This window comes from Chiloscyllium plagiosum, unplaced genomic scaffold (genome assembly GCF_037043375.1).
Source record: "Chiloscyllium plagiosum isolate Xiang-an unplaced genomic scaffold, Cpla_swu_hap1 HiC_scaffold_14, whole genome shotgun sequence".
Taxonomy (NCBI): Eukaryota; Metazoa; Chordata; class Chondrichthyes; order Orectolobiformes; family Hemiscylliidae; genus Chiloscyllium; species Chiloscyllium plagiosum.
Genome location: NW_028270152.1, coordinates 32,218,074 through 32,230,175, shown reverse-complemented (window position 1 = coordinate 32,230,175; position 12,102 = coordinate 32,218,074). Strand labels below are relative to the sequence as shown.

Genomic DNA, 12,102 nt, shown 5'->3' with positions numbered 1-12,102 from the left:
ATGGGCAAGCGCTGGCAGATTGAGTACAATGTTGGCATATGTGATGTCACCCATTTTGGTAGGAATAACAGCAAAATGGACTACTATTTAAATGGTGAAAAATTGCAGTGTGCTGCTATGCAGAGGGACCTGGGTATCCTTGCACATGAATCACAAAAAGTTATTTGCTGGTGTAGTAGGTAATTAAGAAAGCAAATGGAATACTGTCCCTCATTGCGAGAGGGATAGAGTTTTAAAGGGAGGTTATGCTGCAGCTGTTTAGGGTGCTGGTGACGCCACACCTGGAGTACTGGGTACAGTTTTGGTCTCCTTGAGAAAGGATGAACCGGCACTGGAGAGATGCAGAGGAGGTTCACTAGGTGGATTCGGGAGTTGAGAGGATTGGCTTATGAGGAGCTAGAAAAGACTGTGACTATGTCCATTGGTTGGTAGAAGAATGAGGGGGTATCTTATAAAAACATATACAATTATGAAAAGAATAGATAAAATAGAAGAGAGGTTGTTTCCACTGGCAGGTGAAACTAGAACTAAGGGACATAGTCTTAAAATGAGAGAGAGCAGATTTAAGACTGAGTTGAGGAGGAATTTCACCCACAGGGTTGTGAATCTGTGGAATTCCCTGCCCAATGAAGCAGTTGAGGCTACCTGATTGAATGTTTTTAAGGCAAAGATAGTTCGATTTTTGAACAACACAGGAATTAAGGGTAATAGTGAGTGGGCAGGTAAGTGGAGTTGAGTCCAGGAAAAGATCAGCCATAATTTTATTGAATGCTGGAGCAGGCTCAATGGACCAAATGACCTACTCATAGAACAAAGATCAGTACAGCACAGTACAGGCCCATCAGCCCACAGTGTTGTGCCAAACATTTATCCTAATCTAAGATCAACCTAGCCTACATATCCCTCGATTTACTATGGTCCATGTGCTTATCCAGTCACTTAGATGTTCCAAATGTCTCTTACTCTACTACCACTGTTGGCAGTGTATTCCACGCACCTACCACTCTCTGTGTAAAGACTCTACCTCTGCCTATACCTTGCTCCAATCACCTTAAAATTATGATCCCTTGTGACAGCCATTTCTAGCCTGGGAAAAGGTCTCTGGCTATGTACTTTATCTATGCTTCTCATTACATTATACACCTCTATCAGGTCACCTCTTTTACTTCTTCTCTCCAGTGTGAAAAACCCTAGCTCACCCAACCTCTCTTCATCAGACAAGACCTCCAATCCAGGCAGCATCCTGATAAATCTTCTCTACACCCTCTCTCAGCATCTACATTCTTCCTATAATGAGGTGACCAGAACTGGACACAATATTCCAAGTGTGGTCTACCCAGGGTTTTATAGAGCTGCAGCAATAACACAAAGTGGCCGAGCAAAGGTTGATAGCCAAGTTCAGTAGCTATAGGGATGGCATCAACCGGCACCTTGGGTTCATGTCACACTACAGGTGACCCCACTGTACTATACACTCTTTCTCTCCCTCTCTCTCTCTCTCTCACACACACACAGTTACATACTCTCACACTCACACAGACCCTCTCTCAGAAACAAGCTCTTTCTCATACGCACACATGCAGCTCCCACACTCACACCCACGCACGTACCCTCTCACAGGCTTATACCCCATCACAATCACACACATACTTCACCAAGCTTATATACATACACTCACTCTGTCTCTCCTGCATGTGCACACAAATAGGTTTAAAGGGTGAATTTGTATTTGCAGAATTATATTTCATTTTGCTCAAAAACTGCATAATCCATGTAAGATTCCGTAAGTCCCACTTTAGAAATACAACCAATCTGACTCAACATTGGAACACAGACAGACTTTAATGCATTGTCTGAGCTGAGATGACACCTATTGTGAGAAAAGCTGAAGCCAGTTTGAGAATGTAACTTAAAAGGAGTTCTGGAATTTACATTTTAAAGAACCGAAACTAACATGTTCCATTCTAAAAGATGAACGACTTAATCTAAATTTGCTTTATATCATTACAGCTCCGTGACACTGTACCCTTTTGCTATAAATTCTGTGTCTTATCATCCTGTTCCACAACCACCTGATGAAGAGGCAGCACCTTGACAGCTAACCCTGGGAACCTAACTAGCTTGATGCTTTCCAGCACATCCAGTTTATTAATATCCATCTGATGAAGTCTATTAACCTGGTCCACAGTGTTCTCTTTATCAGTAGTGAATACTGTAGCAAAAAACTCATTTAGGGCCTCCACTACCTCTTCAGACTCCAGGCGCAATTTCTCTCCACTATCCCTAATCGGCCCTATCCTCTCTCTGATCATTCTCTTATTCCTCACTTAAGTGTAGAACTTTGGGTTTTCCCTCCTGCTCCTATTTCTTATGTTTGGATGTTCTTAAATTTATTCCATAAAGTAATAACAGCAGCTCACTGTTTCTCTGAAATATTTACTAAATGTGTGGTTTGATTTGATCTACGTAAGTGCATGTATAAGCAATGCATTTCTGATGAAAGCATAACTAGTCTGATGAGTTTCAAGCAATTGTTAAAATACATACTTCTGAAGATCAAACCAGTGGCAGTTGCCGCTTGGACAGCTTCTTCAGGGCATCAGTTTCTTCGCCTGTTCATGCAACTAATGCTGACCAGCTAGCAATGCCCATGTCCCATGTGAAATTAAAATGAGAGAACTTTGGGGTTTGGGAACATGGAGGGAGAACCTGGAGTTTCAAGGAAGCAATTGAGTTTGGGGTCTCGATCAGGCAAAAATGTCTGTAAGTGTTCAGAGTGTTCATGAACACTTGCATGAGGTGATCAAGATTTGGGTGGACCACAAAGAAGTGTTTTTAGAACATATTTGCAAACTTAAACTATCTGCATAAAAGGTAAACCACAATAGGTCACAGTGCTGAAGATGTAGTATTCGTTGCAATGCAATTTTTATTTGCAACTAATAGATTAATACAATTTTCATGTAGTGAACAAAGTGAATGCTTTATCTTCTGCTACCTGAACATTGTGAAATCAATCCAGATTGTTTCAGGTTGTGGATGTTTGCCCTTACACTGTCCGCGAGGTCGCATGCTTCATTTCTCTAAATCAGGCTCTTCAACCACTGATGTGCTGTGACACTCTTTTATATCCACCTATACATAGACTATACTCCAGAGAGGTACACACTGGTCTTTTCCCTTCACATGCTTATTCTACACTGGTGTTTTCTCTCTTACTACTGTCAGAGTCATTTGTTCAGTTATCTTGTCATTTTTTTACACAGACCTCATTATTCTGCATCTCCTACCAAGTTCTTTCCAATTGGTCTACATTTTCCAGTAGCTTAATTTGACTTATTTGCATTGTCTTTGAACTGATTAACATCATTATGATAATGATCACTGTTATCACCATTATTACCATCTTCCCCATCCATCCAAATTGGAATCTCACAGGTCAAGATGATCTGGAACTCTGGACATCTCAATCAGGTCCACTTGAGTCCAACACAAGGTTAATACTGTTGTACCATCGCTGGAATAATTGTACCACTCTACACTTTGTCTGATGTAGTGCAGATACAGCTGCCCCAATTCCATGAAGATGATACCAACTCAAGGGTTACAAGGCCTTCGTGTTCCTCCTAAAATGTTCCTGCTGGCATTCTGACAAGATCTCAGTTGATCCGTTTGTCTGATAATTGTGACTTCTAATTTGCTATACAATCACCAGTCTTTCTGCCCTGGCTTTAAGGTTGATAGAATTTTTACAATGTATCTAGAGTTACACCAGCTCTGCTACAGTTTACTTTTTTTTAGTTGTTTCACCTTTTGCTGTGTTGAGAGGTTATATTTGATTTGAAACTTCATTACAAAAGTGATAAAACTGTTTTTAACCTAACCCCCATGGATAATGCTGCTGGCATGCACCCATTATTCAACAGTGTTGCTCTGTAAGTGAACACAGCTAATTTCCAGCTGAAATCTTATGTATTAGTGGCTTCACAGTCTTGACTACTCTTTCTGCTTCTCTGTTCAACTGAAAATGAAGTGGAGAACCCTGTCAGCTATTTGACACCTGCCTCTGAACATGAACATCTCCTGAATTCCTTTTCCTAAACTAAGAACAATTGTCTGATAGTAATTCTTCTGGTAAAACCATATATCAAAAGCTCCTTTTCAATGCTCCAATCGTGAATCTACTGTACTTGAATGAAGTCTTGCTGCTTTAATCATCTTGATTACTTGCCAACCAGGAGTAAATACCTCTCTTTATAGTGGAATAAATCGATTGCTTCCCTTTTTTTTTCAAAGACGTGGAGGTGCTGGTGTTGAATTGGGATCGACAATGTCAGAAGTCGCATGACACCTGGTTATAGTTTAACAGCTTAATTTGAAATCACAAGCTTTCTGAGCAAAGCCTCTTTGTCGGTTGAAGTGACTTCACTTGGCAAAGGGGCTACGCTCTAAAAGCTTGTGATTTCAAATTAACCAGTTGGACAATAACCTGGTGTCGTGTGATTTCTGAAGTTGTTTTTTCAAAATCCTGAATTCATTGGCTCTGTAAGCATTTAGCTGTATATGGTACACAATTTACATGACAAAATGCAATCCTGTATATCTTTTGAACTACCTGGCCGTCACACTGATTGCTATGCCCTTGCTCTACACTTTGTGATACCTAAATGTACTACAGGGAGTTTCTGTAGCATTCTTGGAACATAAATTTTCCACTATTGTCAAGTTGTTCCTGCTGGTGATACCTTTTCAGCATTGGATCTGCTGGATAATATTGTGATCACCCTTTCAGTCAGGAGCTGTTTGACTGTAATGCACTCATCCAGTTTTTGAGTTGCATAAATTTCTCTCAGTTTTCCTTCAGTTGCTAGTTAGTGGTAGTTTGAGTTAAATTCAGAATTATGTTTATTGTCACGCGTACTTAAGTTACAAAAGAACAGGAGTATAGTGATAAGCCTGCAATGTTGCTAACACATGGCACCATCTTAAGTACAAAAGAAGGAGAAAATAAAGAAAAATGTTACACTACAATACAGATATATGTAGTATACAGTTAAGGCTATAGAATTAGACTTTACTTCTTTTACAATAAGATCCTACTTTTTGCTTAATCCACTGCTGCTCTCAAGAGTAGTGCTGTCTTTCCTGTTTTAGCTTACCAGAACATCATTGGCTATTCGACTAACAGTGTACTTACAGTGTGCTTACTCAATGGTGCTGTTCCTCCCTTTTCTGCTGTAAACCTGCATTGCAACTACTTCTTCCAAGCTCCCATGCCAGCCTCACTGTGGTTGAGGTGATAGCAAGATCTCTATCAGACGTGTCATCCTAATGAACTCTTATGCCTGACTAACCTGGAGAAGTACTTGAATGTTTTACTGTCATACTATTCCAATTCCATGTCTCCATGTCAGCAACCTTCAGATCTTGAAACAGGAGCTATAGGTGATTTGTGGGAGGCTGGGCAAGAGCTGACAACAGAGAGTTGATGTGGATTGTCCCTTATTTAATTTTTTTTGGAAGCTTTCCTTTCTGGCAATGCCCTAGAGTCATTGGTTAGACCACATGTAGTAAGACCTTTCCTGGGGACATTCAAGGTAATTTGGGAAGGTAGGCTTGAACAAGAGTGACACTCTCTATTTGCATGTACCTGTTTCAAGCATGAGATCTGAATATAGAGGAGCCTTTACAAATATGGCATTAGTCACTTTCACCATGGAATGTGACTCACACAACTCCTGCCATTGTGAACATGTTTTACATCTGCAAACATCAAAGATTGTATAGACCATGGGAGAACTGGAAAATATTAACAAAAATATTAACAAAAATCATAAACATTTATATAAAGACTCACTTTATTTTATATTTGAAATCTATGTCCCTGTTTATTAAAAGGTCATTACATGTCTACATGGCTAAGGGTGGCAACATGTTTAACCCTTTGAGGGTTAGCAATACAGACAAACTTTCATATGACAACAAACAGTCTCAAGTTCCAAAATTACATATTTCGAAAATGTGTAAACATTGTAGCTTTTAGATTTGCTGTACATTTTAAGTAAATATTAGCTGTGCTTAATAAGGCATGAAACAATGGCTGAGACAAGAAAACATTTTTTATAGCACCAGAATCATGGTTATTTTATAAAGCTAGTTTTAGTAAAATGAAAATACAAATCCATTCCAGTTTACATTTTCATTGAAACATTGTGGTTTTGTGCAAAATGTTACTGATTCTTGCACAGCCAATTTAATTCAACATCTTTACGTGATCTGCAGTACAATAAGTTCTAAAGCCCCTTGAAGACCAGAAATCTATTTAAAATTAGAGTTGCCTAGAATAGTATAAAAAGAAATTGAATTCAGCTACTAAAGCCATGTAGGGTATGTAACCAGTCAATGAACTTAAGGCCTTAGGAGATAATTCCACATGAACACATCCTCCTTGCAGGTGCCACCTCAGAAACATTAAGATTAACAGTTATTTTGGTCAATAGTGCAGCAAGAAATTAGCAACCTGTTTTGAGTCCCTCCTAATACAGGCACCCACTGCTTTTGCTATTTTGCACTGCAGCCCAAGATACTTTTGTAGCCATTGTCTTTATCAAAAATGCCCTTTTCCCTTTTTTTAATGGAGATGGAAGAGTTACTTTTATTTGTCATGCTCGGCCCCCACACAGATGATGACTCATTTCAATGTGATTAGTGGTTTTCCACAATCCATTGAAGCTTTGTTTAAAATATGCCACTTGTAACAATTATCTTGGTAAAGAATTTAAAATTAATATACATAGGATTGTGAAACCTCTACTGTAAGACTTATCCCATTTACCATAATGGCTAGGCACCCATGGAGCTAGTGATGTGATTCAGATAGGCTGTGCTCCACACATAGACACAGTTTGATAAAATCACTTTACAAATACAATTATATCATCTGGGTGACAGTAATGAAACGTACAGTGAGTAAAATTCCAATGCTGACTTTAGATTCATTGGAAGTAATTTTGACTTTGGGTGAATGTGTAACAGATAATATTGATCTGGTTGCTAGAGCTTCACTTCCATGGATTTCAAATGCAAAAGTCCTCCCAATATGTATATTGGCCTTGTGGGCATATTAGTGTCGAGCCATAATGTTATAGTATTTACAACAGATGCAGTGATTGCTTTAGAAAGGATTAGCTGCAACAAATACATAAATTTTAGCAAGGAATGAAGTGAACATTCCCTGACGCCAGAGTTTCATTTCAACATCAAGTAGGAAGTCTTTGGATTCCATGAACTGCCGCTGCACATATACAATCCCAGTATAAGCATTCACCTTCCGTGTATTGAAGTAATTTTCGTTATTTCCTTTAGTGATGGTCAGGATAATGCTATCTCCTATATACACAGGTGATGGAGCAATACGGAAAATGGTGCTTGGAACTTGGACATTGGTTGAAAACGTCAGCTGATAGTAGGTGATTCTGACTGGCATGTTCTGGCAATCCATGTAGTTGGGACACATCATGCGTTCACAGCGCCTGAGAAGAGAATGCCGACTAATTTAATGCACGTAATGAAACAAGAATACAGTTTCCTCCTGTAGAAGTTAATAAGTCTACAATGCAGATACTTAGGATAATGTGTGCAAGAGTTGGAAAAGCATTGCAGAATCAGGAACCTTTGTTACTAATATACAGTATCATAAAACAGACTGTAGAACATAATTAAACTTGTACAGTTATGACCTCAGACTGCTTGATCAAGTGCAAAGTAAACCCAAACCAAATTAGTCACCCGTTGCATTTTCTCTTTACAAGCTGCTTATTTTGTTACAAAACCTGGATAACAAAAACTGAATGGCTTAAAGGTGGATAAATTACCTTGTCCAGATGGACTACACCCCAGAGTTCTAAAGGAGATAGCTGAAGGCAGAGGCATTAGTGGTAATCTTTCAGGAATCACTAGAATCAGGGAGGGACTCAGAGGGCTGGAAAATTGCTAATGTGACACCCTTGTTTAAAAAGGAAGTAAGGCAGAAGTTGGAAAATTCCAGACCAATTAGCTTAACTATGGTCGTGGGTAGATCCTGGAATCCATCATGAACGATGAGATTTCTGAATACTTGGAAGTGGATGGTAAAATAGCGCAGAGTCAGCATGGTTTTATCAAGGGTAGGTCATGCCTGACAAATCTGCTAGAATTCTTTGAGGAAGTAATGAGCAGATTAGACCAAGGAGAACCTATGGATGTTATCTACTTGGACTTCAAGAAGGCCTTTGACAAGGTGCCACACAGAAGGCTACTGAGTAAGGTAAGTGCCCAGGGTATTGGAGGCAAAATGCTAGCATGGATAGAAGCTTGGCTGTCTGGCAGACAACAAAGAGTGGAGATCAAAAGGTCCTTCTTAGTGTTCCACAAGGCTCAGTGTTGGGACCACAGATTTTCACTTGAAACATTAACGATCTAGATGAGGGAACTGAGGTCACTCTGGGTAAGTTTACAGATGATACAAAGGTAGGTAGAGGGACAGGTAGCATTGAGGAGGTGGAGAGGCTACAGAAGGATTTGAATAGGTTAGGAGAGTGGACAAAGAAGTGGCAGATGGAGTACAATGTGGGAAAGTGTGAGGTCATGCACTTTGGTAGGAAGAATAGAAGGATGGACTGTTTTCTGAATGGGGAGAAAATTCAGAAGTCTGAAGTGCAAAGAGACTTGGGAGTTCTAGTCCATGATTCTCTCAAGGTAAACTCACAGGTTGAGTCAGTAGTTAGGAAAGCAGATGGCATTTATTTTGAGAGGACTTCAATATAAAAGCAGGGATGTACTTCTGAGGCTCAATAGGGCTTTGGTCAAATCACATTTCAAGTATTGTATGCAGTTTTGGGCCCCATGTCCTGACACTGGAGTGTGTTCAGAAGATGTTCACAAGAATGGTGCGAGGAATGAAAAGCTTAACATATGAGGAATGTTTGAGGACTCTGGGTTTATATTCAATGGAGTTTAGAAGGATGAGAGGTGGATCTAATTGAAACTTTCAGAATAGTGAATGACCTGGACAGAATGGATGTTGGGAAGATGTTTCCAGTGGTAAGAGAGACTCGGACCCAAGGGCACAGCCTTATAGTAAATGGAAGATCTTTTAGCATGGAGATAAGGAGAAACGTCTTCAGCCAGAGAGTCGTGAATCTATGGAATTCATTGCCACAGAAGGATGTGGAGGAGAATGACAGATTTGTGATTGTACGGTATGGTGGCACAGTGGTTAGCACTGCGGCCTCACAGCGCCAGAGACCCGGGTTCAATTTCCACCTCAGGTGACTCTGTGTGTGGAGCTTGCACATTCTCCTGTGTCTGCGTGGGTTTCCTCCGGGTGCTCCGGTTTCCTCCCACAATCCAAAAACGTGCAGGTTAGGTAAATTGGCCATGACAAATTACCCATAGTGTTAGGTGAAGGGGTAAATGTAGGGGAATGGGTCTGGGTGGGTTACGCTTTGGTGGGTCGGTGTGGACTTGTTGGGCCAAAGGGCCTGTTTCCACACTAAGTAATCTAATCTAAAGGGGATCAAGGGTTATGGGGAGCAAGTGGGAGAATGGGATTGAGAAACTTATCAGCCATGATTGAATGGCAGAGCAGACTCAATGGGCTGAATGGCTTAATTTCTGCTCCTATGTCTTATGGTCTTATGGATACATAAGAAATGATGAATAAGACCATATGGGTAAGTAGAGATCTGAAAGTATTTCAAAATGTTATAGATTCGTTTGGGGCTGATGGAGCCTGTGCTAACTGTCTGAAACAACATCAATGCTCCTTTCCTACAGCCCTGCTGTAGAGACTTCTGAAAAGTACAGAAGTTCAGTACAAAAGTTCTGAATCTGCTTCCACCAACCTTTACGAACTACATTGGGATCATATATCACTGACATTTTATTTAAAAATCTTGTTTCCCCACTGGATTTTATTTTGCCAATTATTTTAAATCTGTGCTCAAATTACAGCTCTGGTTAGTGATTGCCCTGCTAGTGATTACAGTTTCTCATTGTCTGTCCCATCAAAATCCCTCACAATTTTGATCACCCCGACCAACATTCCCATTAATCTTCTCTGCTTACACCTTCTCTGCTCAACTCAAAACAATCCAGCTTCTGTAATCTCCCCAGATTAGTGAAACTCCCCATCCCTGGTACCATTCTACTCAACCCAGTGCTTGATGTCCTTTCTAAAACACAGTGCTCAAAATTTGACACAATTTTCTAACTGAGGTCAAACCAGTGATTTTATAAAGAGTTAGGGCTTTCGCAACATGCACTAAAAGAGACCACTTACCAAATACATATATTTGCTCTATTAAGTAGACTGAGGCATTAAGCATGGAAACAGGCCCTTCAGCCCAACTCGGCTGTGCTGGTCCAACTGAGCTGGTCCAATTTGCCTGTGTTTTGCCCATAGCTCTCTAAAATTTTCCTGTACATGTCTTCTAAATGTTGTAATTGTACTCACTTCCAGCATCTCCTCTGGCAGCTGATTCCATAGAAGCACCACTCTCTGTGTGAAAACATTGGCCCTCAGGTCTCTTTTAAATATTTCCCCTCTCACCTTAAACGTATGCCCTCCAGTTTTGGACTTTCCCACCCTGGGGAAAAGACCTTGACTATTCACCTTATCTATGCCCTCCATCTATGCACATCTGTAAGGCCACCCCTCAGCCTCCTACGCTCCTAGGGAAAAAAAACCCAGCCTGTTCAGCCTCTCCTTATAACCCAGACCTTCTTGGTAATATCCTTGTAAATCTTTTCTTGCACCCTTTCCAGTTTAATAACATTGTGCTTATAACAGGTCGATCAGTATCATACGCAGTACTGCAATTTGGCTTACCAATGTCTCGTACAGCCTTAACATGATGTCCTAATTCCTTTATTCAATTCTTCTTACTTAGAGTCATAGAGATGTCCAGCACGGAAACAGACACTTCGGTCCAACTCGTCCATGCTGTCCAGCTATCCCAACCGAATCTAGTTCCATCTGCCAGCACCCAGCCCATATCTCTCCAAACCCTTCCTATTCATACACCCATCCAGATGCCTTTTAAATGTTACAATTGTACTAGCTACCACCACTTCCTCTGGAAGCTCATTCCATAAACGTACTACCCTCTGCATGAAAAAGTTGCCCCTTAGGTCCCTTTCATATCTTTCCCTTCTCACCCTAAACCCATGCCCTCTAATTCTGGACTCCCCCAGCCCAGGGAAGAGACTTTGTCTATTTATCCTATAAGGCAAGCATGCCAAATGTCTTCTTCACCACCGTATTTATCTGTGGCACTACTTTCAAGAAACTATGTACCTGTCCCTAAATCTCTCTGTTTGACAACACTCCCAGAGTCCTACCATTAACTCTGTAATTACTGCTCTGGTTTGTCTTATCAAAATGTAATACCATGTATTTATCTACATAGTGATTTTCAATGTAGAAACATTGCAAAATATTTGGAATTCTTGAAATTGTATAAATGTACTCTCTTTTATATCAAATATGTGTAGCTGGCTAACACATGATGAATAATCATAAAGTGAGATATTCACTGAAATAAAAGTTCACCAGAAATTCAAAGCATACTCAAAATGGGCACATAGAACATAGAAAAATATAGCATAGAACTTTCGCCCATGATGTTGTATCTATTGGATACAGGGCCTGTATATGGTTAAATGATGGCTGGAAACTTCAGGCAAAATTGGCTACAGGTGACAATCTAATCCCATCAGAAAGCAGCAGACATGAAATGGGTTTCTTACTACAGTTCACCAGTCAGAGGCAGCAGAGATATACAGACTCCTCTGCTGAGCCTAATAGTAAATTGAGCCTGGGAACATTGTGGTTGATGGCTGGAAGAAGGGCCAATTGTGGAGGTATTTCAAACATGGTGAGAGCAAACCAGGGATCATTTATAAGTCAAAATTTACTGTTTTTGTTTCTCCTGCGACTGCAAAAATAAAAGCTGAAGCTGGGCCATTTTTGATGTGTCTCATGCCAGCTCTGCTAATTTGTAAATAAATTAAACATGCTGGGTCCTTGAACGAATACAGACCTAACTTGCATTTCTGAGG

General features: G+C 40.3%; 1 protein-coding gene across 6 annotated transcripts in view; it reads right to left on the bottom strand.

Annotated features, from left to right (window-relative positions):
* Window positions 1–5,836: 5,836 nt before the first annotated feature.
* fbln2 (fibulin 2) overlaps window positions 5,837–12,102 on the bottom strand; it is a 187,234-nt gene continuing 180,968 nt past the window's right edge. For all 6 annotated transcript variants that reach the window (XM_043707999.2, XM_043707995.2, XM_043707998.2 and 3 more), the window contains one exon: window positions 5,837–7,532. In XM_043707999.2, the coding sequence (XP_043563934.2) occupies window positions 7,175–7,532 (358 nt within the window). In that variant the 3' untranslated portion in view covers window positions 5,837–7,174. The remainder of the gene's footprint in view (window positions 7,533–12,102) is intronic.